Here is a 10,607-nt window from a genome sequence, read left to right as displayed (position 1 = left end):
GATTGCAGCCTATTCCTTCCTTCTAGTGTGCCCACTTCTCCTCACATCTTGGTGTCATCTGTGAATTTGAACAGGGTGTTTTATACCCCCTCATCCAAGTCGCTGATGAAGATGTTGAACAGTGCAGGCCTGAGGACCAAGACCTGGGGGACCCCACTGCCCATATCCCTCCAGGTCGAAAATGACCCATCCACTACCACTCTCTGGGTGCGGCCCTCCAGCCAGTTAGTGACCCATCTGACTGTGTAGGTGTCAACACCACAATCTCCTAGTTTTTTTTTATGACAATGGGGTGAGAGACAGTGTTGAAGGCCTTCCTAAAGTCCAGAAAGACTATATCCACTGCACCACCTGCATCTAAGGATTTGGATAAAAGGTCATAAAAGGTCATAAAAAGTCATAAAAGGTCACCAGGTTGGTCTGACAAGACCTGCCCCTAATGAACCCATGTTGGTCGCCCCTGAGCATAGTCTCTCTTGCTGGCCCCTTGTGGACATCCACCAGGATAATTCTCTCAAAAAGCTTCCCCAGGACTGAGGTAAGACTCATGGGCCTATAGTTACCTGGGCTCTCCTTCCTCCCTTTAAAGAAAGCATTTAAAGAAAGCAATGTGGAAAGAACACATTTAAAGAGCCCACGACAGTGACAGCCTTCTGACTCAGACTGTAATGTTCTGCAACTCCAACATATAAAATGGCTGCTGCCTCTGAGCCAGCCCTGCAACTGTAGAAGAACACTTCTATATTTAAAGGTACAGTGCACAGAAACAGACTGGTAATGTCAGAGTTCAAAGTAGGTGCAAGCAGGACCAGAATGGCACCAAGCCAGGTGAAGAGGTGACTAAACTCTCTCCCTTCCCTCTTGGGGTGAAATTACATGCTGTATTTAGGCCATACTAAATCTGAAGAATGTTAATCAGTGTTAAAGTTAAAACGTGCTGTGAGTAATTGCACATTAAGGCTTAATACCATTTCTTGCCTGCATAGTGCTAACTTGCTAGAGGGCTGGTCAGCAGGGGTGTGGCTAGGAGCCAGGATACCTGGGCTCTATTCTTGCTTGGCTGGGGTGGGGTGAGCAGATAGAGGGCTGGAAGAGGGGCATCCTGGGATTCTGGAGGATTGAAAATTGTTAAATGTATCTCAGAAGACTGAAGTTACCCTAACACAAGCTAGATCGCACAGCCCAGAGTTAATCCTAGTCTGAAGTGGCATAACTTTGAGACACTCAAGAGGACACTTAGCACGAGCTAGCAAGCTTTAATGTATGGACACTTGCATTTTAAATGCCCTTAGTATGGTCAACAGGGTGCATTTACATAAGTGCTTTAATGTGCATTAGCCTATTTTAATGCACATTAAACATCACTTAAAAACCCTGCACTTTTGCTAATGCACGTTAAAATAGGCTAATGTGTATTAAGTGTCACTTAAAAACTGTGCTCTTAAATTAATGAACATTAAGACAGGCTAATCCACATTTTCCTACTACCTCACAATGGAGGGCACCTATACACATGCAGAGAGGCTGCACTGATGCATTGTAATTATAACATGTCAGAACAGACTCCATTAATCGATTCTGCTGGAACATGGTAAACACTGTGCTTCTGCAGAATTCAGTGTCATGTATATCAGCATCCCTGTACTGAAAAATGGCAGTGAGGGTGCTTTAACTATCTCATTTCAGCTTCAAATGCCCTGTTGGACCTGGTCCTGCCCACAGGCGATGATAACCTGGTAAGGGAAGTGGTGCTGGCTCATACCCTGGGGGTCTTTAAGAAGAGGCTTGATGCCTACCTGGCTGCAGTCATTTGAGCCCAGTTTTTCTCCTGCCCAGGCAGCGGGGCGGACTTGAAGATCTACAAGGTCCCTTCCGACCCTATTTTTATGATTCTGTGATTCTATGATTTAGTTAAAGTGCCCCTGCCACCATTTTTCAGTGGAGGGATGCTGATACATGTGATGCTCCAGACACTCCCTGGCCCCCTGGAGCATGTCTATAAATGCTTGGAGGTATTAGATTTAATGCACATTTAATAAAGCATATTGATGCACGGGTAAACACGCTCCATCCTGTTACCTTTAGTCTCAGGGTGAAGTTATACATTACACTTACACTGTACACTTAGTCTGATACCTGGGCAACATCTCTTTCCACCCACAATACAAAACCACACACTTATCTTGCAAATGTCTGTTGTGTGCATGCTGTCCTGTTACAAATTTAGCCCAAAGGAAAAGCCTGGAAGAATTTCTTCTTATTTTTCTCACTGATTAAACTTGTCCATATTCTGAATACCCTATTGTAAGCTTTATCAAACATAAGAATTGAAATACAATGAATTGCTTAAATGCCCAGTTACTCACTGTGCTCATCAAAAAGTATTAACATGCTCTTTTTTGCCTTTGAAAATTCCCCAGGTTGTTCTCCAAGTTTCCCCTTGGAGTCTGCCTTGAAGATTTGCCATCAGCCAAAGCTACGTGAAGGAATTATCAGTCTCCCTCTACCTCCCTTATCCCTTCCAATTCTATATTTTCCTGCTTATTCTTTTAGGCTGGTGGGTAGAAATAAAAACCATTTGATTCCCAGGGTCTGATATAAGCTTTCATTTTCCAAATAGCCTTGATAAACTAGTACTGATCAATGCTTGTTTAAGGGTGTGCTTGGACTCCACATTCAAGCTACCCCTATACTCTGCCCTTGATTCTGCATCTATTTCAATTAAGAAAATATTGAAGGAAATGCCACTTCTTTCTAAATAAAAAGCTTTCAAGCTATCCTTACAGACTGCTTTGAGGATATGATACTGATCAAAGCTGCTTTGAGGAATCGTCTGTTCTGCTTGGAATAGGATAGTACACTGCCTATAAAAGCATTAATGCAATGTAAGGTATTAAAGCAGCCAGTACATTGTTTTAGAAGTAGAGGTGAGAGAACTTCAAATGCTTTCAAATTTGTTAAAAATCAGCAGTTTCATGGGTGCAAGAGAATGGAAGTGACCTCCTGAATCATGTAGTCCAACCCCCTACTCTCACAGAAAGCAATGTCATATCATCCCTTTCAAAAACTGATTGAGCTCCATCTTAAAACTAGTCAAGGTATTTGACCCCAGTGGTCTCATCAGAAGTCTCTCCTAAAGCCTCACTCCTCATTTTCAGGATAAATTTATTTCTTTCCAATTTATTCTTATACCAACATTGTCCTTTACCTTAAATAGCCTTTTTTCTCACATGGAATTTTATCCCTGATGCATTCAGAAAGAGTAATCTTGCCCCCACTCTGTTTTGCTGGGCAAAAAAAGGCAAGCTCTTTCAGTGTCCTCCTCTAATATATACTTTCTTTCTCCCTAATCATCTTAGTAACTTTTCTCCATTGGTTCTGTCTCAGTATGAATTCAGCTTATTTGAACATGGCTGACCAGAACTGAATGCACTATTTTAGATGCTTGTCACTAGCATTAAACTTCCCTACTTCTACTGGAAATATCTTGTAAATACAGTATAGTCCCACCATTTTTGTCTCTGCCAAAATGTTCCTTCTCCTCTCTCTTGTGTTTGCATTTAGCCTCCCTTCTGCTTTCTTTTCTGCCTTCCACTTTCAGTCCTTGTGGTTTTCTATCTTCCCTTCTCCATCACCTCACAATTGTTCTTTATCCTTATTCTCTTTGTCCTTGCAACCTCATTTAATTTTGGCCATTGCCTGTCCATTTGAGTTCATCAACCCAGTGTCTTGTCTGTACGCCTTCCTCTATGCCATGCCACCAGTGTTGCCTGCCTTTCAGCCACTGACGGGAGGTTCAGAACCTACTTCTCATGATTACATCAGTGTAAATTAGAAGTAACTCCACTGAAGTAAAAGGGTTTTCATTTGCAGAGAACCTATGTAAGTGAGAAGAAAATTGGGTCTGCTGTTTTCAGAGCCATTGGCTGAATAGGCTGATGAACTAGTGGCGTGTAAAAAAAAATAAGGAAAGCTATACAGGTTAGGGTTACTGACCCAGAACTTTCCATGGACATTTCCATGGAAATTTCTGGTTCAGTGCAGGAAAGCCAAGCTTGTCAGGTCTGAGGAGAATTTGTAATTGCTCAGCTATATTTATGCTTTTAAGTTCTCTGAACTGATTTGCTCAGCTCCAATTTAAATTTAGTACTTTCAGGGACTTTTTTATTGTTAAGTGTATTGTATATGAAAGGATTTATTTGGGATGGGAGGAGCAAAGATAGCTTTTAGAAACTGCCAGAAATGCTTTCATGCCCTTGCAACATGATTTGCCAATGAGAAGCTGTTCCGATGATGTAATGCCAACTTGCACTCACTCGCCTGGTTGAGAATAATGACTCTTGAATTGCTGCCCTTGAGGGGGAGTTCTATGAAAGATTGAAGAAGTTTATTTCCCCAACTTGCCATTCACTTTACCCTCTTATGAAGCTCAGCTGTTCTTATAAATCAGCCAAAGAGCCTTAATTGCTATACCTCCTAACAAAACAATGAGCAAGCTCAAAATCATGTCAATAACAACCAGAAAGAGGGTTAAAATGAAACACACGCTCTCCTGCCAACCTGGGGCACAAATAACAAGCTACCTGCCATGCACTGCCCAACATAGTACATTTAAATTTATTAAGTGAAATGCTGTAGCAAAGATTAAAAAACAAAGCCAAAAAAACCCAACCCAACAACAAAAACCCCCCATTACAATCTGTAAGGGAACTGCAATTAAATGGAACAACTGCTACAGTGAAAGTTAAAACCTTAACAACTTTGATAATGTCCCTTTAAATTACATTTGTTAAATACAATGAAGCTAAAGTGTTCCGTGGTTATGCATATATTTCTAACAAATGACTGAACAAATATTTGGCTCATAACCATGAACTAGATGGTATGACATTTGCCTGAGAAAATTAATTACTTTAACATGTGTTGTATAAAATATGAGATAATCATGTACTGTATTTGGATGTTGTATAATGCTTCTCAGTTACTAAGTTATTACCAAAGGAAATTTACAAGAAATAAACAAGAAACACTCATAGATGCTGTAAATGTCATGTTATGCTCAAGGGCTTTTTGCGGCTGAATAATTTTTATGTGGATGAGGAGTCTAGGCTCATGTAGCAATAAGTCAAGTTAGAATGAGTTAATTTTTACATTTGCATATAATTTTGTTGTTATATAATGTACCCGGGACATTTCTATTTCCAGTGATAGAGCCTCAATATAATGAAGAAGACGAGATCAAATCAGATTAACCTTAGCAACTCTGCATATACTTAGTACAGAATATAAAATTGTTTGGATTTGAGGAAAAGTGAATATTAGACAAATAAGGAACTAAGCAGCATCTTATCAATAGTACGTTTGACCAAATAGGCAAAGTGGTAAATTACGAGCACTTTTCTGTATTTTTATGTGGGTGGGAGGACTCTTATTTATTGATTTTAAGTACAGATGGTCCCCTTTCTGCATGGCTCAACTCTCCTAAATTAAACAGGTTCAGTCAATTCCATAGCTGTGTTGTCGATCCTGTTCTATCGTCTGAATCATCTAGTGTGGGGTCTGTGCCTTGGGAGGAGTTGGGAGGAACCAGATTGGAGAGACATATATATTGCCAATATCTATCTGTAGGGATACAGGTTTAGATATGGAACCTAGCAGGAACCCTGTTAAAAAAGTAATGGAATTAGTGGCAGTACACCAAGGATGAATACGGCCCATTGTTTAGTTCCAAAATGCCAAGTGCTAGAGTTTTGTTCCCTTGTTATATTTTTCCCATATACAGGAAGAACCATATACTTACTTACACAGGAACTGCATACCAGGTCAGAAAAGTGCTCCATCTTGTCTGGTATGTTGTTTCCAGTGGTGTCAAGTCCTGCTAATCTTCTGACCTTATTTATATCTTGAGAAAATGTGTTATATCCACTCATTGTGCTATGTGGAAAAGCATTCCCTTTGCCAGTCCTTGATACATTGCCTTTCAAATCCATTAAAATTCTTCTTGTAGTCTAAGAAAAAGTAAAATAGGAGTGCTTAAGCCAAAACATGCCTCAGTTGCCTGAGCTATAAATGGGTACCTGGGTATCAGACTGGGCAATCAGATGCAATCTGGCATCAATGGCATTTGTGCTGTTGGCTACAGAAACTAGTAAGCCTTAACCATGCTAGCCCAGTTGGGCATCTTGGTTTCGGCAGACCTTTGACCACTTTCTATAGACCATTTGATATTTTGTATAGCTTTCATATACATCTTGTCTCTACCTTAAAATACATCTCAATCTCTGGATGCGTTTATATGCTTCTGACCATATACATTACCTGTCTCTGAAACTCTTCTCTCTCTGATGGCTATCCTTTTAGGGATAGAATGCTCAGAGCTGAACACAATATTCTAGATATACCATTAAATTATAATTACATATTACAGTCAGTCCTAAACTTACAATGTTTTGAGTTACAACATTTCACATTTACAACGTTTTTAAATTGACACCCTCTTTCAACTTTATGACATCAGTTTCAACTTTACAACACTTGATCCAATGCGATGCCTGGCCAGCAAACAAGTGCACTCATCTCCCTGGAGAACATCTGTCCAAACTTCCTTGGACACTTTCTTTAAGAAAGCAGACAAGACTCCAGAAAAACCTGCAGCCAAAACTCCTAAGACTCCAGCCAACAACCCTTTAGAAAGTCCAACCAAGAGCCTTTCAAAAAAACCAGCAAAGTCACCTCAAAGAAGTCCTACCAAATCAATATGATTGCTATTTACAATATAAATACATTAATGTAGCCATATTACTATCCTATAATTGATCAAGTACAAAAACTGGGGTATTTTTGGTGAAAACAGGGTACTGGGCCTTGGTTCAGGAACCAATCCCCCATATATAACATTGTTTCTTATGAGAAAATTGGTTCTGAGCTACATTTTGACTTAAGATGCAGTTTTCAGGAACCAATTGTGTTGTAAGTCCAAGGACTGCCTGTATTACTTTATGTATTATCCATCCCATTTCATCCTATCATCTTGTTTGTTGTTTTGACAAATGATTTGCACTGTCCTGTTCACAGTAACACCCAGATTCTTCCCTGACTTTTTATTTTAAAACTCAGCAACAATATGATACTTTAAATTATTCCCTGCAAGATAGTGTTTCCCAGATATAGTCCTTTACCTTTATCAACACTGCCACATCTTTGTTGTCTTATTGTTTATGTTAGCTAGAACCTTCTAGAATTCCATGGTCATCTCTGGCTTGGGGTATCCTGAATAAGTTCGTGTAACTTCAGATTTTGCCATTTCACTATTCCTTACATTTCCCAGAACATTAATAAATATTCAGAACAGCACTGGCCTTAGTTTGGGAACCTGTGGTATGATAATATTCACATTACACCCAAAAAATAACATAAAAATATTAAGATTGGAAAATCAAGCCTTCAAAAGTTAGGGAAAGCAGGAATAAAGGTTGCCTATGCAACTTCAATTTAGCATCCTGTGCATAATTATACATATGCATTATGATAGTCTTTCAGTTCATGATCATGTATTATTTCTCAGTGGGGCCTTGGCCTCATTCAATGCATGGTTAGGTAGCTATTTAATATTTCTGATCCAGAAAGTGGTCATTTGCCCATGGTGCTTATTACCTACCTACATGGACAACATACAATGCACAGGAAAGCCTAGAAAAATGTTCTATAGAATTGCATTTATTTTGGTTGCACATGTACTTAGTAGGATAGGTAAGTCAGAGGCATAGCAGGGCAGTCCTGCACTGTGGGACAGCTATGATGCATGGGGCAGTGCCAGTGCTGATGGTGGTGGCTCAGTTAGTTGCTGTTGCAGTGGTAACAATTTTTGCACCCCCTGAGGCTGCTGCCAAAGTCATGCCCCCCTCCCCAACCTTCAGTTGCACTACCGGGTAGATTAAGTTTGTTTCATTGTCTTAGATTATTGTCTGTGGGCTTCAAAGAAGTGAGGCCTGACATTTAAATGGATTTTAAAAGATCTGTAACCTGGGCGGTACTCCAAGAGGTACCCCCTCTCCAACTGAAGGGATCAAAGCAGGTGCACAAGTGCTGTAGGAGGTGTAGGGACTCTCATCCCCCTATAGAGCACAGCCAGCTCACCAATGGGGACTTAACCATATACCTTTTAATGAGCGAACAGTACTGGGAACATAGGCATAAATCAGAGGTTATAGCGGACACTAGAAAGCCCCGAGGGGGCAGGATTCAACAAAGGTTAGACACTTACAATCACTGACAAAAGACAGGGTTAACAGAATATAAAACACAAACAGCAGAACAAACAATACTGGTTGGGGAAATATAAAAGGCACAAAATACAAAATGTCAAATGACAAGGATTGTAGGCCTAGGTACAAGGAGCGGGGGGGAGGAAAGAGGGAAAACACAATGACCCCTTCCACTGCAACAAGGATTTCTCCCTGTTACTTCACTCACCCCCAGTCACCCCAGCTGGGACTTCATCTCCAATCTCCCACATGGCAGAAACTCTACCACACAGCCACCAGGACTGGTATTGTGCCAAGTTAGGGGTCTTGACCTTCCTGGAGCCCCGGCCTCATGTCGCGCTGCATGGCCTCTCCCTGGAGGAGCTCAGCGGGGAGCCTCTCCTGCCAGCCGCACGCCGTGCTGCTGAGGGTCCCACTGCTGCCTGCAGGTCCCACTCCTTCAGGTACTTCTGGGGCAACTGTTCCTGCCCTGCTGGCCCAGCTCTTGCCAGCTCTTTGAATCTCCTTCCTTGTGGTCCCTTCCTGGTCTCTCCTGAGTCAGCCCATGCTGCCCCTTTTATCCCCCTCCAGGTTACCAAAGAGGCCAATCCCAAGTACTCCAATCATGTTTTGCCCTTTCAAAACCCCTGGGCTAAGTCACTGCCAGCTAGCCCGTCACAGATCTAAAGACCAATAAAGGGCTTAGGAGCCCAAAAGTTAAGTGCTATGTGGCCCCTGCTATAGAGACCAGAACACTGAATGCTAATCAGCTCGGTGTTGATCGGTTTAGTGAAGCAGTCACACCTTAAGGCAAAAAACCTTCTCTAACTGTCCTTTGCCTGCACAGCTGTGAAGGACTTGCCACTAGAGGCTTGGTGATCAGGGACAGAAATAAGAGCTAGAGGCAGGACTAGGATCTGTGCACAGCCCAAGGTGGAGGCAGTACCCCTGGGGATCAGAATGCCAATCAGAAACATCCCTGTCAACCCAGGTGAGATCAGGGCCCGATCCATGCAAGGGCTGGGGCACATGTGGCTGGGGGGAGGAGGGTTGCTGGCCATGGGGAGGGGCAACACATTCTGGGCAGTGGGGGAGGACTGGGAAACACCCCCCAGCCCAGCTCCATCCTGAACTGCCCCCTACAGCTGCTCCAATAGTCCCCTCCTTGGGGACTGTCTCCTGCCCAAATTCTGCCTGGCTGCAATGCCCCCACCACTCCTCAGACAGCAGCCCCCTGTTGTGAGGACCTCCAAATCTCCTGGACCCAGATCCCCTGGTCCCTGAGGACCTCCAGTCTTCCAAAGATCCCCAGATCCCCAGGAAATGCTTGGATACCCCCACACATCCCTGAAACCTCCAGATCCCCCTGAGATCCCTGGAGACACCCCCATTCCAGTCCCCCTGTCCCCCCAGGCCCCAGCTGAGACCCCTGGTGCAGAGTCATGTGGGAGGAAGGTGAAATCTGGAACCTGAGCTACTGGGACAGGAGCAGCTATGGTCAGACTTGCCCAACCTGAATGTGCCCCGAGTTTATCAGCAAGTGCTAGGGAGAGGAGGCACAGGTCTGGGCTCCACTGCACTCCCAGATGCCCCTAGGCCACAAGGTTGCTCAGAACCAGGTGAAGTTCTCTGGCAGGTCCCCCCCCATATCAAATGCCTTCTGCTGCTGAGTCCCAGAGCTCCAAGACTGCTGCCGCTGTCTAACGTCCCTGCTGAAAAGAGCCCAGTGAGGGCCAGGGGCCAGGGCCAGGAACATATCCTGCACAAATATTTGAACTCAACTCTGTTGACTTCAAATTTGGCTTAGAAAGAAGATTCAGGGGTTTTACTTAAGCAGTAAAGAGTTGATCAAAGAAGGACTCTGAGAGAGAGAGGAAAGGAAAAAAAAAGAAAATAGGATCTTCCAAAGTCAAACGCAATGGGCTCAGCTAAGCAAGGGAGAAGAACCACAAAGAAAGCCATGGGAACCTACCAAAAACAGGCCTTCAAAGAGAACAGAGTGGTGCCTCCCCACTGCTGAAGGAAATGTCACATAACTGCAGCAAGGCCCGATGCACACTTGCTTAGTGAAGACATTTCCAGTGGAATAACGATAATTTGCTGATGATACCAAAATATGAGGTGAGGTGAGCACGCTAGTAGGGTGGGAAAGACTGCCACAAGACCTGGATAGGTTGCAGGGGTGGGCTACAAAAACAGGATGCGTTTCAATACTGACAAGTGCAGGGTGCTGCACATGAGCAGTAGTAACCAGCAGCACACTTATAAGATGGGGAACTCCCTTCTTGGGAGCACGGAGGCAGAAAGGGATCTCGAAGTTGTTATTGACTCCAAGATGAACATGGGCCGACAAGGCGAGGTCAC

At 43.1% G+C, this 10,607-nt stretch overlaps 1 protein-coding gene across 2 annotated transcripts in view; it reads right to left on the bottom strand.

Moving 5' to 3' along the window:
• FUNDC1 (FUN14 domain containing 1) overlaps window positions 1-10,607 on the bottom strand; it is a 58,529-nt gene that overhangs the window by 3,789 nt on the left and 44,133 nt on the right. For both annotated transcript variants that reach the window (XM_019529054.1, XM_019529055.1), the window contains exon 5: window positions 5,801-6,008. In XM_019529054.1, coding sequence (XP_019384599.1) covers window positions 5,801-6,008 — 208 coding nt within the window. The remainder of the gene's footprint in view (window positions 1-5,800; window positions 6,009-10,607) is intronic.

This window comes from Crocodylus porosus, unplaced genomic scaffold, assembly GCF_001723895.1.
Source record: "Crocodylus porosus isolate Cpor-Errol unplaced genomic scaffold, CroPor_comp1, whole genome shotgun sequence".
Classification (NCBI taxonomy): Eukaryota; Metazoa; Chordata; order Crocodylia; family Crocodylidae; genus Crocodylus; species Crocodylus porosus.
Note: the sequence above shows the minus strand (reverse complement) of the source record. Positions and strands in the feature narration are given on the sequence as shown.